Source organism: Dama dama, chromosome 16 (assembly GCF_033118175.1).
Source record: "Dama dama isolate Ldn47 chromosome 16, ASM3311817v1, whole genome shotgun sequence".
NCBI classification, from domain to species: Eukaryota; Metazoa; Chordata; class Mammalia; order Artiodactyla; family Cervidae; genus Dama; species Dama dama.
Genome location: NC_083696.1, coordinates 40438899 through 40465149, shown reverse-complemented (window position 1 = coordinate 40465149; position 26251 = coordinate 40438899). Strand labels below are relative to the sequence as shown.

Genomic DNA, 26251 nt, shown 5'->3' with positions numbered 1-26251 from the left:
TTTGTTGTTGCTGTTTTGTAGGTTTTTGTTTGTTTGTTTGTTTTTGCCTCATGGCTTATGGGATCTTACTTCCTGACCAGGGATTGAACTCAGGGCTCTCAGCGCAGAGTCCTACTCACTGCACAACCAGGGAATGCCGTCCTTTTGTATTTCTAATTGCTTTGGATTGCCAGTGCTCAACCAGGTAGCCCACATAAACAGCCTAGAAATTATATTTCCAAAACGTTGTTCAACACATATAAATATATGCACAAACATAAAAGTACAAAGACATACAAGATGTTTGCACTTTAATGATGTATATTACAAGTTACGGGGCTTCCCTGGTGGCTCAGTTGGTAAAAAGTCTGCCTGCAGTGCAGGAGACCCAGGTACCATCCCTGGGTAGGGAAGATCCCCTGGAGAAGGAAATGGCAACCCACTCCAGTATTCTTGCCTGGAGAAACCCCATGGACAGAGGAGCCTGGTGGGCTACAGTCCATGGGGTCGCAAAGAGTCGGACATGACTCAGTGACTAATGCTTTCATTATAAGTTAACGTCATTGAATGCATACATACTAACATGAATGGCAAATTTCAAACAAATACAAATAAAAAGTAGAAGTCTATTAGCAGTGTGTCCTGAACGGAAAGATTGAGGTCCTCAAAGGCTTAGGGCACAGCACAGCCTGTCTCACTTTCTTCATTAACATGTTAATACTTTCCTGAGTTCAGCAGGCGCTCTTGAATTGTCTCTTTTGTCAGTCGTTGCCCCAGCATTTCCACGCACCCAGCAAGGTGCTGACTGAGGTCTCCTGTCCCTTTTTGTTGACTGGCAGCATTTCACACGCGGCATCCGGAGAAACCCAGGCCTATTCTCTGGCCACAAGGATCTCATTTCATGTGAGGCCCATCTGCCTCAGGAGCAAATCACAGAAGTCACAAGGAAGAGGTAGCTGCAAAGTCACTGAAGAACAGCTTCAGGCCTAGGTTGGGGGAAAGTCACAGAGACAGAGTTGGAACGGGCTTTCACAAAGTCAGAGGACCCTCAAGTCAGGCCTAGACTTCAGGGTGGGAACCTGAGGCGCTCCCCCTGCTGGTGAGCCTGCTGCTCTGCGCCCCTGGCCTGCTTCCCAGCAGCAGAGAAACAAGCCACACCAGCACTGGGCATTGGGCTTCGCCAGCACCCAGGGCAGTGGGGGGCAGTCCAGGTCAGCAGAGAGTCCTGCCCTAAGCAGGGGATGAGGGCCCATCTGGAAGAGAAGACTGCTGTCACAGAGGGAGAAGGCATCTGTGATAGGAGACAGGGTGGGACAGCGAGGGGCAACAGACCTCAGAGGAGGGCACCTGCCTGTCTCAGGAGGGTGAGGTCCCCTGGCTGCCGCCTCTGCACTGGGGACAAAGCAAAGGCCTGGAGGGAGGAAGGTCTCCGGCCTCACACCCCGCTCAGCCTCACTGCCTGACACTGCGGTAGAGCTGGATGGGGACAGACTCTGAGCAAGAATTTAACCATAAAATGGAGCAAACACCACCCGCTTCATGGACTGTGCTGCGGATTCAATGCTGTGCACCCCACCATCCACAGTACATAAGGAGGGCACCCAACACAAGTTCATATTCTTCAACAGCTACACTGAAAACATGAAAAACAACAATACTCATTTTCATTACATACGGTACTAACTCAAAGTATTCCAAAAAAAATTTCATTTCAGTGTGTAACATAGACAGCTAATGGGAAGTTGCTTTATAACACAGAGAGCTCAATCCAGTGCTCTGTGATAACCTAAGGGAGGTGGGATGGGGGCGCTGGAAGGAGGCTCAAGAGGGTGGGGATATATGTACCCCCATGGCTGGTTCATGTCGCTCTACAGCAGAAACCAGCACAACACCGGGAAGCGATCATCCTCCAATTAAAAGTAAGTTAAAATTTTCACTGCAATATGTATTCTTAGTTACTCGGCTGTGTGTCCGAGTCTGTCACTTCATGGACTGCAGCCCGCCAGGCTCTGTCCATGAGATTCTCCAGGCAAGAATACTGGAGTGGGTTGCCATTCCGTTTTCCAGGGGATCTTCCCAACCCAGGGACTGAACCCTGTTCTCTTGCATTACAGGCAAATTCTTTACCATTTGAGCCAGCAGGGAAGCCCCTCAACATGTAATCAATGTGCAACAACAACAACAAAAAACTGTTAACGAGACAAATTACAGTCCTTTTTTCTGCCAACTCCTTGAACTACAGTATTGACTTATATACTACAGCTCATCAGGTTTAGCCACAGTTCAGGTGCTCCACGGGGCTTCCCAAGTGGTGCCATCGGCAAAGAACCTGCTTGCTAATGCAGGAGATGTAAGATGTGGGTTCAATCCCTGGGTTGGAATGATCCTTGGAGGAGGGCATGGTAACCCACTCCAGTATTCTTGCCTGGAGAATCCCATGGACTGAGGAGCCTGGCAGGCTATAGTCCATGGGGTTGCAAAGAGTCAGACATGATTAAAGCGACTTAGCATGCATGGACAGGTGCTCCACAGCCTCCCTGGGCCAGTGGGTGTCCCGCTGGACAGCACAACCTCTCAGATGTCTCAGAGTGGGTCAACCTGGCCCTGAGCAACCAGGGAGGAGAGAGGATGGTGGAGGAGGGAAGGACAGGGAGGTGTTAGGGGCCACTGTTAGAGGACAGAGGGGTGCAGGGTGGGAAAAAGAGGAGGGAGCAGGGAGGGAATTAGAGTCTTGATGGTTCAGGGACAAGCCATCCCTTCTCTGAGTGGCCCTAACAGCTATTAGGAGACAGAAATTAGGACACTGTCCCTCTTCCCTCCACTCCTGATCCACTGCCCAGGAAAAAAACACTCATTTTCTGTGGCGTCTGTTGGAACCAGCAGCCATCTTCTCCCCTGAGATCCTGCAGATGCTGCTGGTTTCTGTAAAACACAATGGAGAGCAGCCTTGGTCTTAATCGAGGGCCCTAGATTACAGAGCTGAGCCTAGTAAACATGGTTCTGAAATTCTGGCACAGGCAGCCATAAGCAAAACAAAACCAATGCAGGATCTTTGAAGGGAGCAGACATAAGAGTCATTATTTTATATATGATTCTATTCTTATAAAACTCTAATGGTTCAACAATAATACTTAAATGTGAATGTATGGACGGATGAGTGTTAAAAATTATGACAATAAATTCTATAATGAATTATGAGTTGGATAAACTCATGAGGTTAAAGAACACTGTAATACAAAGATACAACCTCAACAAGAAATGAGCAATTTACCAAGGAAAAACACACATGGAGTTGAGGTATTATAAAACTCTTAAAAGGCTAACTCTTTTCATAAGAAAAATATAGAATGTCTAAAAGATCTCAGTTCCTCCTAGATTAATTTATAAATTAAGGTAACACTCAAAAACCTCAAAACTATTGAAATGATACGACCCAAAACTGTAAATGTCTCTGTGTGTGTGTGTGTGTGTGTGTGTGTGTGTATGTATACATATATAGTATATATATATTTAGTCACTCAGTCATGTCTGACTCTGCAACCCCATGGACTGTAGCCTGCTGGGCTCCTCTGTCCATGGGGATTCTCCAGGCAAGAATACTGGAGTGGGTTGCCATGCCCTCCTCATATGTATGTGTGTATATATATATATATATATATACACACACACACATATACATAGTGAAAATACTATATGTTGAAAAAGAAATTTTACTTCAAGTAGATTCAACTTCATAATACTTTTGAAATAAATGTGAAATTCCTACTATGATGAGGAATGGCTTAAAAGTATGTAATAGTCACACAGAAAAATATGTAGCTCTGACCCCATCATTGGGTCAGGCATAGGAGGAGTGAGCACCCTTCGGCTGCACTGTTCTAGACGAGGGATGTGGTGACAAGACGACAGATGAGAAACAGCATCAGCGCTGCCAGTGGACCAGAACAGGGGGTGGGCTCCCTTCTCTCCACGCCCTGGTCTCCCTCCATCACCACCTCCCTAGAGGAGAGGAGACCTGACCAGCATTGCCTCTCCCTGTCTCTGCCACAGTCCCAAACGAGCAGAAGGGCCAGAGCCGCACACTCACCACCAGACTCTCTGCTTGCTTCATCTTGGGACTGGGCATTATCTTCTGTCAGCTTCTTTTCCTGCCAAGGGACCAGAATGGAAAGTGAATCTCCACTGGTCAGCCTGTTGTTGTGGGCATGGTCCAGAGCCCCAGATCCTCATGGGGGACATAAGCGCCAGGAAAGGGCCTTGAGAAAACAAGGCGCTGACCCAGGCGTCACAAACCCCTACAGCGTCTGGGGGGACCCAGTGGGTTCTGCCTTCCCACCTACCCCTGTGCTGTGCCCCCCAAGTGGGCATAGACTCAGCACATCTGGGCTCTGCTGATGGCACCCAGACTCTAGTGTGATGCTAAAGGGAACTGGGCACCCCTGCCTGACACCCCGCATGCCCCAGGGTGACAGAGTGAGGGTGTCTCAAACAGCAAGGACAGGGCCAGCGCTGCCAACCAGCCTTAGGACAGCGCTCAGCAGGCCAGTCTCCCTCCCACATTCAGCCTAGAGCCCCCAGGCCAGTTGAGAGAGTCAGGGACAACGCTATAGGACGAACCAGGCACCAGGCCCACCCTGGGCTTTGCTGTGGGGCGGAAGCAGTTACTGAGGGTCTGATGCCGCCAGATGCTGGAGAAACCGACTCGCCTTGTGGCAGCATTCACCAAAGCAACCTCGAAGAGAAGAGACGCCACTGAGTGGTGGGGAGGGTCCTCTGGCCGCACCTCCCTCCCCAGGGACAGACACTGAACAAAGAGCCCCGGGCCTGTGACTGCAAGCGGGACACCCCGAGTCTGGAGAACTCAGGGAGGAGAAGAGAAGGGAGAAAATGAAGTAAAATGAAACCCATGTGAAATCTGTGCAGTGCTCCTGAACCACCCTCTTCTGCCTCCTCCCACCAGACTCGGCCAGGGGGAAGAGGGGACTGTCAGCTGAGTTGGGGGCCCGATGTGATCACGGTTTTGTAGGACCAGGTGAGGTGGGAGGAGGAGGGGTTTCCTGGGGAACAAGATCAGAGACAAGCCAGGAGGAACAGGAGGATTGGGGAGATGGAGGAGGGAGCCAGCACCTCCTCCTTCCCTTCTAGAACCTCACCTTTACAGAAGCAACATACAACACATCCTATTAGGACAAAGGTGATTCCAGCTGTGATTCCAAGTCCAGTGAAAATGTTAGTCACCAGCGGTGAAGGGCCTGAGGAGGGACAGGGAGTGATGGGTAGTCTCCGGCTCATGGTTGCTAGCTCTCCAGGAACCGGGGCCTCCCCATGGGCCAGGGTACCTGATTCTTGGTCCATACACTTGACATTGCTCCAGGGGGTACAGTTCATGACCATGACCTTCCCATCAGGGCACCTGGGTACAGACACAGGGGGACCCATCAGGGACAGCTGGCTGGATGAGGAGAAAGAGGGGGCAGCCTTCTGTCCTGGGTCCCCTGACAAGACAGTAGAGGGGGTACAGGCTCCTGCTGTCTGCAGGGGAGGGTCTCCTCACACCCCCTCACTGGGCAGGAGAAGAATCCAGGACTGTGTACTGCGGCCCGGGCTCCTGTTGAGTGATCAGAGCTGTCCTTCAGGAGCTGGGCTTCCTCTGCAAGGCCCGCCCTGGCCTCCCTGGGCTGCCCGGGAAGCTCTGGGGGCGGGGTTGGGGGGTGGGGAGTGCCTCATCCAGGTCAAGGGTCAGAAGGGTGTGGGCACAAGTTTGACTCATCCTCCAGTCAAACTTGAATACGAGGCCCTCTCATACACCTGTTGACTCTTCCTACCGATCTCAGCCAACACTGGAGCATCAGAGGATAGTGAATTACTATTGGCCCGAGTCCCCGAATAGGAAAGATTCAGGTGCTACTGGGGAACAAGGGCTGGGTGTGAGACCTGTCGACTTGGCTCCAGTTTTATAGGAACGTTGAAGGAGCACACACGTGGCCTCATTATGACTTCTGTCTGCTGTCAGCACTTTGGTCTTTCCAGGCCATGCCCGAGGAGACGTGGGAAGGGGCCACTGGGAAAGCCGTGCAGGACAAACGGTGGTGGTGGGGAGCGCTGCTGCAGGCTCGGGAGACCCCACAGGCACAGAGGAGCTCTGAGAGGTGGGAGGCGCTTCACGGAAGCAGAGAGAGAAAGGGGTACAAGGAAACTGGGGTCTCCTGTGGGTTGGAAGCCCCCTAGGCTCCTGTGTCTCACCCGGCGCTGCATTTTTGACAGAATTCAGGTGCATCTTCTCCACGGAAAGTGCCGGGTTTGCACTGACACTCAGTGTCCTTGCTGGAGGTGCAGCGATTTTTTTCTTCTTCTTCTAGAGACCAAAGATAAGGTTTTGAGGGTGTGTTTCCCTAATATGTCTCTCAACCCTTCTTCACCACTCAGAGCTCCATCCACTCAGTTTAAGAAGTAATTCAGAGGGCTTCCTGGGTGGTCCAGTGGTTAAGAATCCGCCTGTCAAAGCAGGGGACACAGGTTCCCTCCTTGGTCTGGGAAGACCCCACGTGCTGCGGGGCAGCTAAGCCCGTGTGCCCCCACTACTGATCCTGCGCTCTGGGGCCTGTACACCACGGTCAGAGGCCACAAGGAGTAGCCCCCCACCACAACTGGAGAAGGCCCTTGTTCCGCAAGAAAGACCCAGAACAGCCAAAAATAAATGAATTAATCTTTTTTTAAATTAATTTGGGGGCCATTTTCTGCAGCAACACACACAGACCATCCATAGAACAGCCACTGTTCATGTGTCACCAATAGAGGCATACAAAAGGGACTGTGCATCATTACGGATTGCATCAGGGTTGAGAAGAAAAATGTTTTAGATCACAAATGAGGAGCAAGAAGTGGGGTGGGGTGAGGTGTAATCTGAGACACTACAGATGGAGAGGAACCCTTGGGTGATGTCCCAACGGGTGATGCCCTGCTGGAGAGGCAGAGGGACCTCAGGTCATGAAGGCTGAGAGAGCCTGAGACCCCAGAGCAGAGGGCATGGCGCTCACAGGAGCCTGGCCCAGGATCAGACACATCACACAGCTCAAACCCAGCCCTGCCCCACTCCCCCAGGACTTCTGTCTGCACTGTTACCATCCAGCTCCCTCCACCAAGGGACATGTTATTCCCCTCTTTCCAGCTGATCTTCTGAAAGACTTCCCTACCAGTTGGAATGTGTTATGCAAATAACTTCTGTTTTCATTTATTTTGCTGACCTAAGGCAGGATGAAGACCTAGCTGGACTGGAAATCAGGTTTCTGACTCCTCTTCCCATTTAAATCCCATCTCATCACCCAGAACCTTAACTGCAGGCATGGGGGACCACAGGTTCTGTACCTGATTTGCAAGTCGTGCAAGGTAAGCAAGAAGGGAGGCTGTTTGAATGACTGGTGTAGTCTATCCCATCGGTGCAAGGGGCACAACCTCCACTGACTTCTTCCAGATAGAATCCTGGGAAGGAGGGGAAAAGCTGGTGAGTAAATCCCCGCAGGATTCCCTGAGGCTGGCAGTGTGGCTGGGGAGGCCTCTTTTGGCCATCTGTGGAATCCACAAGGGGAACTCTCCTCAACCGGGCTTTCATCTTTTGATTCTTCATCTACCACATACCCTAGACCAGTACTGCCAACAGGCATATGTTACAAGCCACACATCCAAGTCACATTCATAGCTGGCACATTCAACAGTAAAAAGAAAGGTCAGGGGCTTCCCTGGTGGCTCAGTGGTCAAGAATCTGCCTGCCTATTCAGAATACATGGGTTCGATCCCTGGTCCGGGAAGATCCCACGTGCTGCGGAGCAGCTAAGCCCAATGTGTCACAAATACTGAGCCTGTGCTCTACAGCTCGGGGATCCACAACTGTGGAGCACACATGCTGCAACTACTGAAGCCCCTGCACCCGAGCGCCGGTGCTCTGCAACAAGAGAAGCCACCCCAGTGAGAAGCTCAAGTAGCAACAAAGCCTCAGCATAGCCAAAAATAAGTACAGAGACATGAAGACAAGGGTTGGAGACCAGCCTTAGAATCTACCTGGTGGACATAAGTTCTGTTGGCGGATCCATTCCAGTGGGGCTGATAACTGCTGGGGAACTTCATCCTTCCTTATAGACATGGCTGAAGCAGGTTTGACCTATGGGGACAAAGCAGGGACAGGCATGAGTGGCTTCCACATTCTCACCCCTACTAGGATCCACCCCACATTTCCTTGACCACTACCTGCAAAATGAAACAGAACTGGGACCTTTCTTCCCAGCTCTAAACTCTCATTCTTTTCATGTTTGTCCTTTGGCCTTTTGTGCTAGCAAGGAACTTACACTTAAGTTTTTTCCCCTGTATTTTTTCCTCTTAAAATATGTTTATTCCAGAAAGTATGTGCTCAGATCCATCCAATTCTTTGCAACCCCATGGACTGTAGCCCATCAGGCTCCTCTGTCCATGGGATTCTCCCAGCAAGAATTTTGGAGTGAGCTGCCATTTCCTCCTCCAGGGGATCTTCCCGACCCAGGGATCAAACTTCAGTCTCTTGCGTCTCCTGTGTTGGCAGGCTGGTTTTTTTTACCACTAGCACCACCTGAGAAGCCCAGAAAGTATGGGCAAGAAAAACTTTTTTTATAAAAATACAGAAACCACACAGATCCCCTTGATTAGAGAAAACATTCATTATTTTTTGTCTTGACTTCTTCTATCTGACCATATGTGTGAATACTCTCAGGCTTTCTCTCTCTTTCTCACATGTGTGTGCACACACACACACACATTTTCACAAATGAGCGTTCTGCCATGCATACAATTTTTCATAATCAGGATATAGAATCACATACTGAGTAATGAATTTGTGGCTTTAATGCAACAAGCTGTCCCCAAAAGGAAGCTGTCAGTGTTCCACAAAACACAAGAGTCACATGAAGAAAGAAGAAATAGCAATACAGGGTTTTCAGCCAAGTCTCTGTGCTACAAATGACACCATGGAGCCAGTCAAAAATCACTGGAGTCTGAGGATTTGACCAGGATTAATGTGTTGATGATAGTGTTCTGATGTTCAGGATTGTATTCTCATTTGGGGGGAGACTGTCCTAATTTGTGGGAAATATACATTCAAGTGTCCATTGATGGGATCCGTCATGTCAGCAGCTATGTTTCAGATGATACAGGAAACAAAGGGTTTTGTATAGTTTTGTAACTTTAATCTGGGAGTGATTGAAAGTAGAAAGTGACATTAAGAGAAAAAAAAAAAAATGGAAACAGCTTATGTTGAGCCCAGTTCAACTGCCTGGATCTAAACAAGATAAAATGCAACCTGTTAAATATTTGGGGACAGCTAAGCTCATATGAACAGTATGAAAAGGCAAAAAGATAGGATACTGAAAGAGGAACTCCCCAGGTCGGTAGCTGCCCAGTATGCTACTGGAGATCAGTGGAGAAATAACTCCAGAAAGAATGAAGGGATGGACCCAAAGCAAAAACAACACCCAGTTGTGGATGTGACTGGTGATAGAAGCAAGGTCTGATGCTGTAAAGAGCAATATTGCATAGGAACCTGGAATGTCAGGTCCATGAATCAAGGCAAATTGGAAGTGGTCAAACAGGAGATAGCAAGAGTAAATGTCGACATTCTAGGAATCAGCGAACTAAAATGGACAGGAATGGGGGAATTTAACTCAGATGACCATTATATCTACTACTGTCGCAGGAATCCCTTAGAAGAAATGGAGCAGCCATCATGGTCAACAAAAGAGTCCGAAATGCAGTACTTGGATGCAATCTCAAAAATGACAGAATGATCTCTGTTCGTTTCCAAGGCAAACCATTCAATATCACGGTAATCCAAGCCTATGCCCCAACCAGCAACACTGAAGAAGCTGAAGTTGAATGGTTCTATGAAGACCTACAAGACCTTTTAGAACTAACACCCAAAAAAGATGTCCTTTTCATCATAGGGTACTAGAATGCAAAAGTAGGAAGTTAAGAAACACCTGGAGTAACAGGCAAATTTGGCCTTGGAGTATGGAATGAAGCGGGGCAAAGGCTAATAGCGTTCTGCCAAGAGAACGCACTGGTCACAGGAAACACCCTCTTCCAACAACACAAGAGAAAACTCTACACATGGACATCACCAGATGGTCAACACCGAACTCAGACTGATTATATTCTTTGCAGCCAAAGATGGAGAAGCTCTGTACAGTCAGCAAAAACCAGACCGGCAGCTGACTGTGGCTCAGATCAGGAACTCCTTACTGCCAAATTCAGAGTTAAATTGAAGAAAGTAGGGAAAACCACTAGACCATTCAGGTATGACCTAAATCAAATACCTTATGACTATACAAGGGAAGTGAGGCTTTCTCTAGTTGTGGCGAGTGGAGGATACTCTTGATTTTCATGTGTAGGCTTCTCATTGCAGTGGCTTCTCTTGCTGTGGAGCATAGACTCTAGGTGCACAGGCTTCGGTAGTTGCAGTGGGGGCTCAGTAGTTGTAGCGCATGGGCTCAGTTGCTCCCAGGCATGTGGGATCCTCCCAGACCAGAGAATGAACTAGTGTCTCTCACATTGCCAGGAGCTTCTTAACCACTGGACCACCAGGGAAGCCCCCACACTGTTAATATAGTGAAAAACACTGATTGATTTTCAGATGTTAATCCAACACTTATTCCTGAGATTAACCCCATTTGGTCATGGTATGTTTTCTTCTTTAAATCTTCCTGAATGTAGTTTACTGTTTGCTTTGTAAAGGAATTTTGCCTCTGTTTTTAGGAAGGGTATTTAAAAGTTATTTTTTCTCCTTTTCAAATGTTTCCGTTAGGTTTAGGTATTAGGGTTATGTTGGCCTTAGAAGAACTAGTGAAGAACTCCTGTTGTCTGAAAGAATTTGTGTAAAGATTTATGTTAGTTCTTTGATTGTCTGTATTTTTGTGCCCTGCCCTGTGACCTAACCTGGGTCTCCTGGCTATCCACTCCCAGTCTCAGCAATCTCATGGAGCCTCGAAACACTCTACTGGAATGAAGAATCAGAAGCGTGGCCCCATGGCATCCCAGCTTTACTTCTGAGACCAAAGCGCTGAAGTTCAGTGCGGCGAGGGTGCTGGGAAACGGGGCGCCATCATGGCCTCCTGGTGTGAGTTAAAAATGGCCCAGGCTTCTTTGGGAGAACAGTTTGTCATTGTCTAGACAAAAGTGTAGAATCATCTAACCCACTGACCCAGCAATTCCACTTCTGAGTTACCCAACAGACAATGCACATGGCTACACTGGATACTGGACAGGCACCCAGACCCATTCATCAAGCAGTGTTCAACATGAGTCCTACCTATTACAAACCGATACTTTAAAAACGAATTCTATACTTCTTGTGAATACAAAATGCTATTTCTTTCCAGACTTTTTGGTACTAATTCATTCAATGAAAGATGCATATTTTCACAATTCCTGTAACTTTGTCAGACCCTTAATTTTTTTTCTTTGAACATATAAGCAACTTTGAAAAGAGCCTCAAACAATTCAAGAAAGCGGTGCCAAGTGTGCACATTTTTCCCCATTGTGAGTTTCTTAAAAATGCACACTCAGGGATGGGGGAGCCTGGTGGGCTGCCGTCTAAGGGGTTGCACAGAGTTGGACACTACTGAAGCGACTTAGCAGCAGCGGTGAACCACACCCAGAGCCTCCAACTCCCCTCTGAAAGAAAGTGGTGAGAATCTGGCCCAAGCTGAGTCATTGGTGGTTTCTATTCATAAAGTGCAAGGAGCTGTAGGCAATTTTGAGGTTGTTCTCCTTTCAGAGAAAAGGAAATGTAAGGGTGCTTAAGGCAGTAAATGGGAAAAGATGGGGCCTACACTGTTAATGATTTACAAAGGACACGTTTTAGAAGATAAATGCAGTGCAAAATAGAAAAAGAAAGAGAGAAAGAAAAGAGTGAGGAGGGTCGGCAGAGGGAAAAGGGAAGGGAAAGGAAAGAAATGACGATCTGATGCCAGCTGGGCCTGGGGCCAATCCAGAGGTCAGGCTCTCCAAGGAGCCAGCTCTTCTGGGCAGCAAGTAGATGCCAAGGATCCGCACTCCTCTAGCGCCCCCCACCAACGCGCCGCGCACTTGGACTTGCCCGGGGGTCCTGCCGGGATTTGCCCAGGCAGGTGCCCCGGGGCCTTTTCCGGGCCACCAAGAGGGCCTTTTGGAGCCAGGACTCGCGGCGGGAACTCACCAACAGCAAGACACCCAAGACGACGAAGATGAGAGCCCAGGGGCCCCGGAGCCGAGGCCTGGGGTTCTGGGTGCACCCTCCCCGGGAGCTCGAGGAGGCCGGTGTCCTCTGTTTCCGCTGCCCGGTGCAGTCGGGCAGCATACGTTGTCCAGGTAGCCGCGGGGTGACGGCCGCCAGAGCCATCAGAAATGAAAGTGTGTTTCGTGGGGCGCGAGATCGCCTCTAGGAGGTGCGCGGAGCCGACCTCTGCTATTTAATCTGAGCCTGCTTCTACTTTTATACCACCCCGCCCTGGGATTGCGCCACCCGGCGTAGCGAATGAACCAGTGCTTGCTGATGTAATCATTACCACTTCCAGCCAATCACGCGTGGCTCAGGAGAGGAGCCCGGACCCCTAAGTCTCCTTGGTGCGCGAGGGGAACTTCCGCGAGCTAAAATCCTGTGGATGCGGTTTTTCATTCAGCGCCAGCCTGGTCTGTGGCTTTGGGAGGCGGGGACAGGGCACCTCCCACGTGCTCTGTGTGATCTGGCCAGTGAGACTCAGAATCTGCATTCCAGGCAGGTCCTAACTCTGCCCTTTGCAGGTCAAATGCCCCACGGGTTGAAAAAAATGAATGAACCACCTGTCTTTTAATTACCGCCTTCTGCCCACTCCCAGCTTCTGCTCCTCCCCGCACCCCCGCTTCATTGACCAGGGCCCCAAGGAGGCCAGAGAACATGGACAGCCAAGAAGGAGATCCAAGAGGTGCCCTGTACTGTACTGTAGGGGAGTGATGGGTCAATTAGGAAACCTTGAATTGTTAGAAAAATCAGTAGGTTGCCAGACTCACTTGCACTTTCTGAGATTTAAGTACTTATGAAATGAGACAGACCTGGTGAACCTTTTTGCCCTGGGCCTGTATCATATAAATAGTGTTAATAATCACTTTACTATGGAATTACAAATAAGTATTTATTTAAAGGCAAAGAATCATTTAGTTGCTGTCATGGCCAACTCTTTTGCAACTCCATGGACTGTGGCCCACCAGGCTCCTCTGTCTATGGGATTTCTCATGCAAGAATACTGGAGCAGGTTCCCTTCTCCAGGGGATCTTCCCGACCCAAGGATGGAACTCAAGTCTCCTGCGTTGGCAGGTGGATTCTTTACCACTGAGTCACCAGGGAAGCTCCCAAGGGCAAAGGCTACACATCATATTTTCCTGTTGTGAACTCTACTTTTCAAAGATCTTAAGTATCATTAGCATGGTTTATAAGTTTACTTTTGTCACTTTTATTTTATAAACCTGAAGTTCTACCCAAGAGAACATTTTGGAGCCTGGTGAATAAATCCCCACCCCAATATAAGTGGCATCCAGGAGAAAGAAGGTGGCCTGGCTGTGACTATGTAGTTGAAACACTTTATTTGCAGATGAATGTATCCACCAAGTTCTATTTTATGTTCATGACTCTGAATGTCTCTGATTTCACAAACTGGGGTCACCATTCACATTGAGGCAATACAGTACTTCCTGTCATCAGGCTCAGAGAAGGGTCCAAGTCACCCCGGAGTGTCCCATCTCCCTAGTTTGCCAGGATCAAAAAGTTACCAAATCAGGACTTTCCTGGTGCTTCAGTGGTTAATAATCTGCCTTCCAATGCAGGGATCTCAGGTTTGATCCCTGATAGGGGGAACTAAGATCTCACATGCCTCAAGCTACAGAGCTGGCGCACCCCCAACTACTGAGCCCCGCCCTCTACAACAAGAGAGTGCATGCACTACAAGGAAGGAAACCCACAGGATGGAAGGAAGATCACCCCTGCCGGAACAAAGACCCGAGGCAGACAAATAAATAAGTACTGGCATTAAATAAAATCTATTTTTAAAAAGGTACCAAACCGCCTTTGATGGTGCCTAAAAAGGTAGCATTCACTCCTCAGGGTTCCCAGTATCTTCTTCTACTTTCCCTCTCACTTCCCAGAGGGTCTCTGATATGTGTGGGCTCTTCCCACGGACTCCATAGTGCTGTTCCCAAGCCCAAGTCTGTCCCCCATACTGCACTGGTGCTGGGCTCTCTGTCCTACGAGGGTGTAGTACTTAGGACAGCAAGACAAGTACAAATTGTTTTTTTTAAAAAAAAGGTTCCATCAAAGTCTGTTAGAGCACCTTTCAGATTTAGTCATGCAACAGAAAAGAGAAAGGAACCCTTATTATGAAAACCTCTTCCACTGAAAGGAATAATCTCACAGGTGAGCCTGGTTCAAAAACGAGTTAAATCCCTCTCTGCCTTTGCTTTCCATCCCTCATCACTTTGCTCCACAGGCCTGCTTCCTGTCAGAATGTTGCAGGCTGGAAACAAGGGCTCCTGCCCTGGGCTGCCCAGCAACCTGGGAGGTGTTCTGGAAGTTGCCCCCTCAGAAGCCTGGTGGGGGCCCAGGTGGGGAAGAGCTTTCCTATGTGTTGTTTGTCACAGCAGTTCCCCCCAGCCAGACCCTGTATTCAATTGTTTTTTCTCTGTTTAAATTGTGGACCAGAATACCAACGTGTCCACTGAGAGCTCTGAGTTCTGATCATCCAGAGTCAATAAATCCCCGTGTGACTTGAGGACAGTCTGGGGTTTTGTTTGGAAAAACGTTTTTAATTAATTAATTTACTTCTGGCTATGCCGGGTCTTCATCGCCACACACTGGCTTTTCTCTAGTTGCGGACAGCGGGGGCTACTCTCTGGTCCTGGTGGGTGGGCTTCTCATTGCCGTGGCTTCTCTTGTGGAGCACAGGCTCCAGAGCGCAGGCCTCAGAAGTTGTGTTGCGGGAGCTTCGTTGCCCCGAAACATATGGAATCTTCCCGGAGCAGGGATCGAATCCCTGTCCCTGCTTAGCCAAGCAGATTCTTAACCCCTGGACCACCAGGGAAGTCCCAGAAAGTTTTTTGTTTGTTTCATTTTATTTTTTGGCTGCCTTATGGCATGTGGGAACTTAGTTCCCTGACCAGGGAGCAAACTTGTGCCCCTGCAGTAGAAGGACAGAGTCCTAATCACTGGACCACTGGGGAATCCCCGTGTTTTGTTTTTAATTTAAAAATTAAAAAAAGAAAAAATGTACACTTTGTCCCTTGACCCCTGAGGCCTGAGGCAGGTCTTTTGGTAACAGTCCAACTAGGGGAAGGGGGAGTCCACGCTGGTCCTGGGGAGGGGAGCTGCCAGAGAGAACCCAAGGCAGATGGATGCAACTGATGATTCGGGCTGGTGGAGGTCCTGTGTGCCCCCAGCCTCATCACCTACCATGGCATGGAGAACCAAGAGGAAGCAAGAGACATGTCAAGCAGCCCCCTAGAACCCTCCCCAGTCCCTGCGCTAAAGCCTGCAGTCATGAGTGCATGAGTCTTGAGTCTTGAGTCTGTTAACTCTTAGTTTACATCCAGGCCTTTTTTCTTTTCTTTTTGCCTTTTGATCCTCTTCACCCATTTCTCCCACCCCACCCCGCTGCCCCCTACCTCTGGCAGCCATCAATTTGTTCCCTCTATCTCTAAGCTTGATTTTTTTTTTTTAAGATTTCACATATATTAGAGATTATATTGTATTCACTTTCTCTGTCCTGTTTATTTCACTTAGCATAATGCCCTCAAGGCCCATCCATGTTGTCACAGATGTGTCTTCTTCAATGTCTTATTTTCAATATACGTATTTTTCACCTCCTTGGTTAAATCTATTCCTAGGAATTTTATTCTTTTTGATGCAATTGTAAATGACATTATTTCCTTAATTTCTCTTTCTGCTGGCTTATTATTAATGTAAAAGAAATACAATAGGTTTTTTTATGCTGATTTTGTATCCTGTAGCTTTACTGAATTGATTCTAAGAGTTTTTGATGGAGCCTTGAGGGTTTTCTATATATAATATCATGTATCTGAGAACAGTGACAGTTTTATTTCTTTGTTTCCTATTTGGATGCCTTTTATCTCTTTTCCTTCCCTAATTCCTCTGGCTAGGACTTGTAGTACTATGTGGATAAACGTCTTGAGAGTGGGGCATCCTTGTCTTGTTCCTGATCTTAGGGGAAAAGTTTTCAGATTTCCTGTGAATTATGCCACGCAGAGAACTTCCAGATAAGGAAGACACCTCTAGATCAGCAAAGGGTGCTTCTCATTGCCCTTTAGTTAAAATAAAAAAACATTAAACAAGATTCAAATACCACTCGGCTTCTCTCAGACCTCTCTTGTGAAGGAGTTATACTTTCAAAAGCCCAATCACGTGGGATCCTCCCTTTTGAGGAAGGACCCAAAGAAGACACCAAAGTGAATCCGCTTTGGAGGGTGCAGTCATTGTAACCGCCGTTACTCTTTCTCCTGGGGCAGTTGAGAATGGTATGGGCGACGTCATGTGTCACCCCATCACCTTGTTGGGGCATCTTTTCATGGGCAGATTTCTTCCTGTCCTTAGCTACAGTCAAGAGCCAAACAGGACAGTGTTGGAGAGAGATTTCTCATAGGAACCTTTATGTATTATCTGATTGTTGCAATAATGGTATATTTATTTTCTACAATAGTTAGTGTTAGTTGCAGTCTTGCTAAACTCTTTGCAACCATATGGACTATAGCCTGCCAGGCTCCTCTGTCTATGGATTTCCCAGTCAAGAATACTGCAGTGTGTTGCCTTTCCCTCCTCCAGGGGATCTTCCTGACCCAGGCGTTGAACCCAGGTCTCCTGCATTGCAGGCAGATTCTTTACCATCTGAGCCACCAGGGAAACCAGGAAATGGAGGTCCCTGCTTTGCGCTACAGACCAGGGCATACAGGATGGGGGTGAGCTTTGTCTGGACCACTTCTCTTCCACGGGGTCTTCCCTCCCTCTGCTGATGACAGTCCCCCTCTGAGGATGTCATGCTCCCTCTGAAGGTGTGAATACTCTGCCAGGGTCTGCCCTCGTTCACCTGCAGAATTCTGAAGAGCTCTGTACTGACCTGCCCCTGTCCCAGCCCCAACATAAAACCCTCTGACTTCTCAAAGTCCTGGGCCTGACTTTTCTCCATCATGGGGCAGAACAAGTACATGGAATCAGTTGTGAGCAACCCCGACATCATAACTCCCCCAATCTCCAGACCAAAATGAACGAACTGTTGGTAAAAACCAAAACAATGCATGGGTATTTTTATATGTGTGTGTGTGTCTGTGTGTCTGTGTGTGTGTGTGTGTGTGTGTGTGTGGAGAAAAAAAAATACCTCTCTAGGTTAACCCAGATAATTTATTTCTTCTAGGAAGCCTCATGTTCTAGTAAGAACATGATCAAGAACCTAATATAATCTACTTTCAAATATATTCACAAGCTCTTGGCTCTCAGGATGCTGGTGATTGAGGTTTTTGGGAGAGAGGGTGGTTGAAGGGCTCCAACATAACAACGGATACTTGCCGTCTTGGGAGTGTACTTATCTTCTCACGGTTATCTTCCTAACTGTCAGAGACAGCCTCACAGGAGCTGTAGTGTCCATGTTGGGGTGGGGAGATTGGGGAAAAAGTGAAATGTCAGGAAAAAAGGTGCAGAGCTGGAGAATGGGAGTCTCCTATTGTGAGATGTCACAGGACATCTGGTGCTGGTTTGGAGGAACAGGGAGATGGCTGAGCAGGAGCAGACTGGAGGAGAGGAGAGAAGGTGCTGGAGGATGGCGGGGATTAAAACGGCAGGTTGTGCTCCCGTGGCTTCAGGGTGCGGCGGAGGGGCAGCCCCTGGGAGTGGATACAGCCCTGTACTCAGCACCGAGGCTTTGGGAAGGGGACAGAAGCCTGACCGTGGAGCCTCCCAGGAACTCAAAGGGAGAAGAGCTAGGGCCTAAGGTCCAGGAGAGAAAGAAAACGGGTCTCTGTGAGGTTGCAGGGCTGAGTCACCAGGCCCACTGAGAAGGATACAGAAAGGGCCAGTGGGGACAGAAAGAGAAGGTGGCCCCGGAGTGTCACGAGGCTCACAGGTGAGCGGCCACAGAAGGACTGCAGCAAGCAAGACACCTTCCCGACAGCTCTGTCACAGCCAGTCTGCACCTCTAGGGAGCCCAGCAGGCCCAGGTACAGCCCAGAGACACCACAGCGGGGAGGCTGTGCAGGAGCCCGGCCAGGCTGGGGCCCCTCTCCCAGGGGAAGGGCAGGGAGGAGCTGACGGAGAAGGGGCTGAATTCCAGTCTCCAAGAGACCTGGTGCCTGGGAATCCTGAGTCGGAGCAGGAAACACGCCCATGCAGGATGAGCTTGAGGCATAAAGAGGGGAAGGAAGGAGTGGATCACCCAGCAAGGACAGACAGCCCTGCCCCTGCACCACTCACAGCTTCTCCAGAGGAGACTGCAGGGAGGGGAGGAAAGTACACACAGGCTTCTCTTTATATAAAGTTATGTGTTTTGGTCATGGATTCATGAATATACGAGTCTTTTCTAGCTAGTGCATAATGCAGCTATTTCTTGTACTGTTTGATAATATCAACAAACTCTTGAAACGGATCTCCAACTGTTTCCCTTTCCAGGAGAAGAGAGAAACCAGGGACTCTGTGCTTTCTTTAGGAAATGCACATGCAGAGGCCATCTGTCCTGTGTTCTTTTGTCCTATCTTCAAGCTCACGGATCCTTTCTACTACCTGTCAATTGCACAATTAAACACTTGTAGTGTGGATTTTTCACTTCAGCTATTTGACTTTTCAGCCCTACAATTTTGTTTTGATTCCTTTTGATAGTTTCTATTTTTATAGACCATTCCCTGAGTAATCCTCACTTCTTAAGTATCTGCTCCAGCTTTGATAACTATGCAGCTAAGTAGCCATCACCTAGTCAAGACACAGAACACTCCCAGCACCCCACACAGTCTCTTCTGCCCCAGTAGGCCTTTCCCACCCACCCCATCAGGAGACAGGCACTCCATCCCAGGATATATGTGACTCAAATGAGGAATATATATGAGAGCACTTCGGAAAATAGAAGTAATAGTTATTCCACAAGTGCAGAGACGCTTTGCACCATCATCAGCAGTCTAAATAAGGAAATGAAAGCATGCGATAGTCTCCAGGGAAGGTGAAAAGATAAAATTAAGTACCAATTTTGATTTTTTGAAACCATCTCAAAACTGGAGGCTGCATCCACAATGATAAGAATTTCTACATGAAACTAGGATCCCAACCTCATTCTTTTCTTAAAATTTAGTTTAGGACTTCCCTGGGAGCACCATGGATCAGAATCTGCCTGCCAATGCAGGGGACACAGGTTCCATCTCTGGGGCAGGAAGATCTCACATGCTGTGGAACGACTAAGCCCATGCACCACAACTACTGAGCCAGAGCTCTAGAGCCCTCGAACTGCAACTAAGGAGCCCCAGTGCGGGAACTACTGAGGCCGCGTGCCCAGCGCCCGTGCTCCGTGACAAGAGGAGCCACTGCAATGAGAAGCCCCCGCACCGCACTGAAGAGTAGCCCCTGCTCACTGCAACTAGAAAAAGCCCGCATGCAGCAATGAAGAGCTACTGCAGCCAGAAATAAACATCAATAAATGAATCATATGAAAAATTTTTTTCACAGGAAAAATGAAACAAAGGCCCACAACATCAGACCGAAAGTACCGAATTCTAGGAACCAAAGCCAGATGCACCTGCGCCCAAGTTTGTGTGTGTAGGTGGGTTACAGTAAAAATACACTGGTATATTTACAAGTACAAAATATGCTTGGTGGGTTGGCCCAGATTCTACTCTTGTAGAAAGTCGCCTACTAACGTCATCAGCAAACATGCATGGTTTTATTTTCAAACATGCTCAGTGTGATAATTTTGAAAAAAATCAGAAATTTTTAGTTTTAGGAGGATTATTACTAAATATTATAACAGCCACACAGTGGAATACATGCAGCTTTTATTCAATCATTCAACAACCATAGGAGCATCCACTCTGTGCTGCCTGCTGTAGGTTTCAGGAATATATTGACAGCTAGTGAAAACAAGACAGGGAATAAGTAGCATAACATCTTTTAGAGCAACCAGTCTACCACAGCTGGCTTCCTTCCCCTCCATGAACCTGTTCTCCCTCCTTCACCACTTCCTCCTGGGGCAGGAGATGGGACCAGAATGGCCTTTTTCTGTATCTACTGCAGCCCTGGGCAAGTAGAAGGACCAGGGCCCCACAAGGTCCATCACAGCTCATCAGCACGGACCCTGGTGTTTCTCTAGCCTTACTTTCATTACTTTCTGTTCTAATCTGTATTATCTCCTTCCTCTGTTTACTCTACCTTTAATATGTTCATTTTCTAGTGTCTCACTGTATAGTATTAGGTTATCGATTTGAGATTTTCCCTCTTCCTTAATGCAGTCATTTACAGGCATAAATTTCTTTCTACGTTTTCAGCTGCTTGAGCTACATCCCATAAGTTTTGGCATGTGGTATCCTCAGTTTCATTCACCTCAAAAGATTTTACAGTTTCTTTTTTGATAGCTTCTTTGACTAACTGGTTATTTGAGAGTGTCTTGTTTAAATTTTATCATAGCTATGAAGTTCCCCAGTTCCTTCCTGTTTGTGATTTCCAATTTCATTCCACTGTGGTGGGAGGCTATGTGTTCTATTATGGCTCTCCTTTTAAATTTATTTATTTTATGAGCTAGTATATGGTTTATTCTGGAGAACGTTCCAGGTACACTTGAGAAGAATGTATTTTGTTGTTGACTAGAGTATTCTATAGATGTCTGCTAGGTCTAATTGTTTTATAATGTTGTTCAAGTCTACTATTTTCTTGTTGATCTTCTTTCTAGTTCATTATGAATCCTTACAGATTAAGGAAATCACATTTCTAAGTATGATTTGTGTTCTGAGTACTTTTTTCGAGTTTGTTTTTATCTTTGTCACGATTTCTTCCATTTGGCTTTCTTAATATTTATACAGTCTTTAGGCAAGTGTTATAGTTTGTTGTCATACTGAAGAAGGTCTTCCCCTCTCCAGAGTGGTAAGACATTTTTTCTCATATTTTTGCAGTACTTTCCTGGTTTCATATATTATGATGAATTCATTGATCCACCTAGTTTTAATTATCCAATAAGAAGAGCATAAGGAAGAAACATAATCATTTTTCAGAAGTCATCCTAGTTGTTGTATCATCATTACTGAAGAGTTAATTTTTTATCATTGACAGGGAGTGTCATCATCATAACACATTATTAAGGAAAGGTTTTAAAGGTTGGTTTTTTTAAGAGTATCTTTCATTATTAACAAATATGAATTAGATATGAGAAACAGAGAGATCCTGTAAGGAAGAGTGAGGTATTCTGAAGGAGGAAAGCCCAGGAGGTGAAGGTCAAGACTAGGGACATGGGGTCCCGGGTTGTGACAGCTCTTCCAAGTCTTCAGCTCAGTTCCAAATCACAGAACCCCCTTCCTTAGGGTCACTGACCCTCTACAGGTCGGACCCATTTTTCCTCTTGTTTTCCCGCCAGGGCCCAATGGCATGAGCTTTGTTTGAAGGCTCTTCCTTCATCACTATTTCTGTGCCTCTTTGTGTCTCCCAAGGACTAGGAGCTCGTTGAGAACAGGAATTAGGACTTCCTTAAGTTCTAGAGGCCCAGGTGGTGCTGTTCAATAGAGTAATCACCAGGCCTTTATGGGAATGGAGCACTTCAAACACCTTCTCTGAATAAAGAAGTGTTGCAAGTGAAAAATACATTCTGAATTTCAAAGACAGTATTTAAGAAAAGAAAGTCCATCAATGTTTTATACTGATTGTTGTTGTTTAGTCACTAAGTCATGTCCAACTGTTTGCGACCCCATGGACTGTAGGCTGCCAGGCTCCTCTATGGGATTTTCCAGGAAGAATGCTGGAGTAGGTTGCCGTTTCCCCCTCCAGGGGATCTTCCCTGGCCAGGGATCTAACCTGTGTCTCCTGCATTGGCAGACAGATTCTTTACTGCTGAACCACTGGGGAAGCCCGATAATGTTACTACCCTTTTTCATTTTCATTAAAGGGTGATATGATAGCCCTTGGATTTCATTGATTTTTGCTTTATGTATTTTTAAAGCTCTTTTATTAGGCACAATATATTTATGGTTAAGATGTCTTCCTGACGAACTGACACTTTTAACACTATAAATGGTACCTTTTAAAAAATCTTTGGTAACATCAGGTGAAAACTTGAAATAGTTTTCTCTGGACCTGGGCAGTCCCTCAGCATTGACATTCAGTTACCTCTGTTCTGGCCGCAGCCTGCCGGTCACATTTCCCACCATCCAGATCAATACCCCCATGACCCTCAGAGCAGGACCAAACACTAGCATTAGTGCAGGCATCTTAGACCCCACAGCACCCACGCATTCAGGGGCAGTCCTGTCTGCAGCCTGCTGAGGAGCCCTGTGAAGGGCTGTGGGCCCCCGGGGAAAAGGCAAGGTCCTTTGTTTCCTTGGGGCAGTTCTGGCCGCAGGAACCTGAGGCAGACAGCGATTCCCGTAAAGTCGTCAGGGTGAAAGAGTCTGGAAAGGCTGCAAGGCAGATGTGACAAAACTCCCAGTGGCAGGGAACAGGTGTGGACATGCCGGGAAAAGTCCACAGAGCCAGGATCACAGACAAGAGCGAAGTCAAAGTAACGGGGTGTGTAATCTCCATTGCACGCTGTTTGAGAGACAAACACTGGGGTGCACCGGGGTGCGGTGGAGACGTGAGACTCTGCCACTCACAGACTTGTGGTGTGTGTGTGTGGAGGGTGGGTTGGGGGCGTGAGAGACAGAGAGAGACAGACAGAGGAGGGAGACAGGAGGGCTGCTGTAGAGCAGCAGCGTGGGACAGAAGACAGAGGGAAAGGAGGCAACTTCGCTGGCGGTTCAGTGGTTAGGATGCCGCACTTTCACCGCAGGGGTCAAGGTTGAATCCAGGTCAGGAACTGAGGTTCCTGCAGCCTTTGAGCCTGGGACAATTGAAAGAAAGGAACTGAGAATGGAAGATGAGGTGTGGAAGTGTGTTCAGTTCGCCTCAGCATTTTGTCCCCTCTGCCCCAAGCTGGTGAGGTTCAGAGATGAGTCACGAGTGGGGATTTCTTTCTGTGCTTCTTACCACTTACTTCCCGAAAATGATGCAGTACTGTTTGCTGGGTTTGCAGAGTCTAGATGGACCTTGCTGCATGCCCATGTTACTTTCCCTAGCTGATGCAACTGTTTTAGGGTCTAGTTTGATTTTCACTCTCCCTTGATAGGCCAACCAAAACAACACTACTTTTTCCTCCCTAGGGACAAATGGGCCCTAAAAGCTGCACCGTTACTTTTTTTTTTTTTTTGAACAAAATATTCTTTAAATTCCATAGTGCTTTACAATTTTCAAGCGATTCACACACGTGATTTCCTATAATCTCACAATAACTCTTCTTTTCCCCTCATCCCTATCTTGCCCCTCCCTGCTTCCCTCTCCCCACTGGTAACCACCAGGTTATTCTCTGTATCCTTGAGTCTGCTTCTTCTTTTGTGTTACTCACTAGTTGTAATTTTTATATTGCACGTGTAAGTAACGTGTAAGTAACATCATACAGGGTTTCTCTTTTACTCTAAACCTCATCAGCTGTGACAAAGCCATAGCATCAGACTTGTTCTCAAGGTCTTCCTGTGGTCTGAGACCTGTTTCTTCTAAGATTTGTGTGGGTGTAGGTAGTTGTTTTTACAAGTAAAAAGACAGCTATGTTAACAAGAAACGCTTCCCCCTGGAGTTCAGGGCAGCCATTAAATAGTTTTTTCAGGGTGCCTGACACACCTGTTTCAGACTCAAAACAGAAATCAAAATAACAGCTTCAGACCCATTCCTCCTAAACCAGACAGAGCCCCTGAGGCCAGCCGCCTGATTTGGGGGGATTTACCCTGTAAGCCATGTGGGTTGCTGCCAGAGAAAGTGCCTGGAAGGAATTTGCAAAATGACCGACAGCAGTGGAGAAGGGGTGCTGAATGCAAGGGAGGGTGGGAAAGCTCCTTTTCTGTAAAAACCGAGGGGAAGAATAGTTGCGAAGAGCGGGTTCTAGAATGTCAACATAAAAGGGGAGGGGAGGGAGGGAAAGGAAGAAGAAAGGCGGGAGGGAGGTGGGGGAAGGAAGAAGGAAGATGGGAGGGAGGTGGGGGAAGGAAGGGGAGCGGAGAGGCTTGCAAAGGAGTTTTCCATTCCTTTTCCTTTGGAATTTACTTCTGGGACAGCTAGACCAGCCTAGGGCCGGGTCGGAGAACGCGGGCTCTTCTCCCTCTGGGCCCGGGTCGGCCCTGCCAGGCCCTGACCCTGCTCCTTCCCTCCATTCAGCCCACGGTAGGTCTCGTCGGACATCCCCCGGCCGCAGCTGACCCCGGCGTGCACACCGCCAGGTCTTTTCCCGCTGCCGTTTACCGGCCACCCGGCGCGCCTTCCGGAGCCAGTACCCGCGATGGTACTCACCCACGACACGACACCCATGACGAAGACGAGGTACGCGAACCGAAGTTTGAGGCCACCGGAGCGCCCTGCGCCGGCACTCGAGGAGGCCGGTGCCCTCCGTCCCCGCTGCCCCTTGCGGCCCGGCAGCGTTCGCTGTCGAGGTCCTCGCAGGTTGATGGCAGGCACAGTCATGAGCAATCTTAGCGGTCGTCCGTGGAACTTGGAAAGCCGGCCTCTGATGGCCAGACGTCGGAGCTTTTCGGTATACCCTCGCTCCCGCGCACTGTACCCACGCTTTCGGAGGAAGCAGGCGGCGGTGGCCCCGCCTTGTCTTCCTCAGGGTATTGCTCAATCAGTGCAGGGAAAGTAAGAAGCTCCGTCTTCATCTCACCCGCGAGTTCAGCGCAGCCTGAGTGCATGCTCAGTCGCTCGGTCGTGTTCGACTCTTTGCTGACCCCACGGACTGCAGCCCACCAGGCTTCTCTGTCCATGGGCTTTCCTAGACAAGAATACTGGAGTGGGTTGCCGTTTCCTCCTCCAGGGGATCTCCCCGATCCAGGGATGGAACCCTCCTCTCCTGCATCTCTTGCATTGGCAAGAGGATTCTTTACCACGGAGCCACCTGGGAAGTCCGATGCACGCAGAGTTGGCATTAAAGGTTCTTCCTGAACCGGATCCCTTCTCAGGGGCAACGACCCTCCTGAGCTACCACTGGCCCTCTGACTGGCCCGCCTTCGGCCGGCTCTCAGCTTCTGTTCCTCTCACGCTGACAGTATGGGTGCACAGGTACCCCTGCCTCCAGAGTCACGTGGCAGCTCTGTCCCCGTGGAAAGTTGTTGAATCAGAGGTTTGCTCTTAGCATCTTAATGGCCAGGTGCCTGCCTGGAGCAGATCCTCAGTGAACAGGTGGGTGGACAGAATGAAGGTCACTGAGATGGCCATCAGTCGGTCTGAATTCAAGTCACAAATAGGCTTCGGATCTCCTCCATCACTACCTGTGCCTTGCGGTAATGCCAGGGTCCACGTCTGACTTTCACACGTTGGACTTCAGACTATCTCCTCTGGACCCTACTGCTCTTGCAGCCAGGCAAGCTAGAAGAATCCACTCCATTCAGCCTTTCTTGGAGATTTTTCTTCCCTGTAGATTCTTTAAAGCCTTTGGAAAACAGAACTGCTGGAGGCTAATTGGCATACAAAACCAAACGGGCCAGGAGAAGGAGGCCCCCACGTGGGTCAGGGGCGTCCAGCTGTCCCTAAACATCCGCGCTCTGCTGGACTTAGGTTGTGGGGAGTCCAGTATTGGGTAAGCAGCACAAGCCTGGGTCCTACTTACAGGGCGACTGTGGACTTTGGACTGAGCAGGGGAGCCGCCAGCCGGGAGCCTCCGGCCCCACCCTTTGTATCAGTTTTGAGAGGCCGGTGTGGTAGTAATTAAAATTCCTTTTTCTTCCATGTGTTTATCCAGTTGTTCCAACATCATTTATTGAAAAGACTTTCTTTTCCCATTGAATAATACTACTGCCTTTGTTGAAATTCAGTTGACCATGTACATGTTCCATTTCTGGACTCTATATTGTGTTCCATGGATCTACTCATTTTCTATCCTGTGCCAATACCACGTTGCCTTGATTGTGTGCGTATGTGTCAGCCCTGTTCCCCTCTTATCGACCCCGTGGATTTCCCAGGCAAGAATACGGCGTGGGTTGCCATTTC

At 48.3% G+C, this 26251-nt stretch overlaps 1 protein-coding gene across 15 annotated transcripts; it reads right to left on the bottom strand.

Moving 5' to 3' along the window:
* On the bottom strand, positions 1 to 24867 carry LOC133071296 (tumor necrosis factor receptor superfamily member 10A-like). Of its 15 annotated transcripts, none has more exons than XR_009696395.1 (9): positions 12194 to 12465; positions 8035 to 8134; positions 7345 to 7458; positions 6223 to 6334; positions 5319 to 5392; positions 5133 to 5231; positions 4597 to 4831; positions 4067 to 4127; positions 1 to 965 (listed from the first exon to the last, which is right to left on the bottom strand). XR_009696395.1 is itself a non-coding variant. In XM_061163892.1 (9 exons), the coding sequence occupies exons 1-8, from the start codon at positions 12374 to 12376 to the stop codon at positions 4115 to 4117; spliced, it is 882 nt and encodes a 293-aa protein (XP_061019875.1). In that variant the 5' UTR covers positions 12377 to 12465; the 3' UTR covers positions 1 to 965; positions 4067 to 4114. The 15 variants fall into 15 exon arrangements, 11 of the variants coding, with proteins under 11 accessions (XP_061019875.1, XP_061019874.1, XP_061019880.1 ...); XR_009696396.1 differs by having other exon boundaries at positions 4613 to 4831; XR_009696398.1 differs by having other exon boundaries at positions 4613 to 4711; positions 12194 to 12461.
* Between the last annotated feature and the right edge of the window lie 1384 nt (positions 24868 to 26251).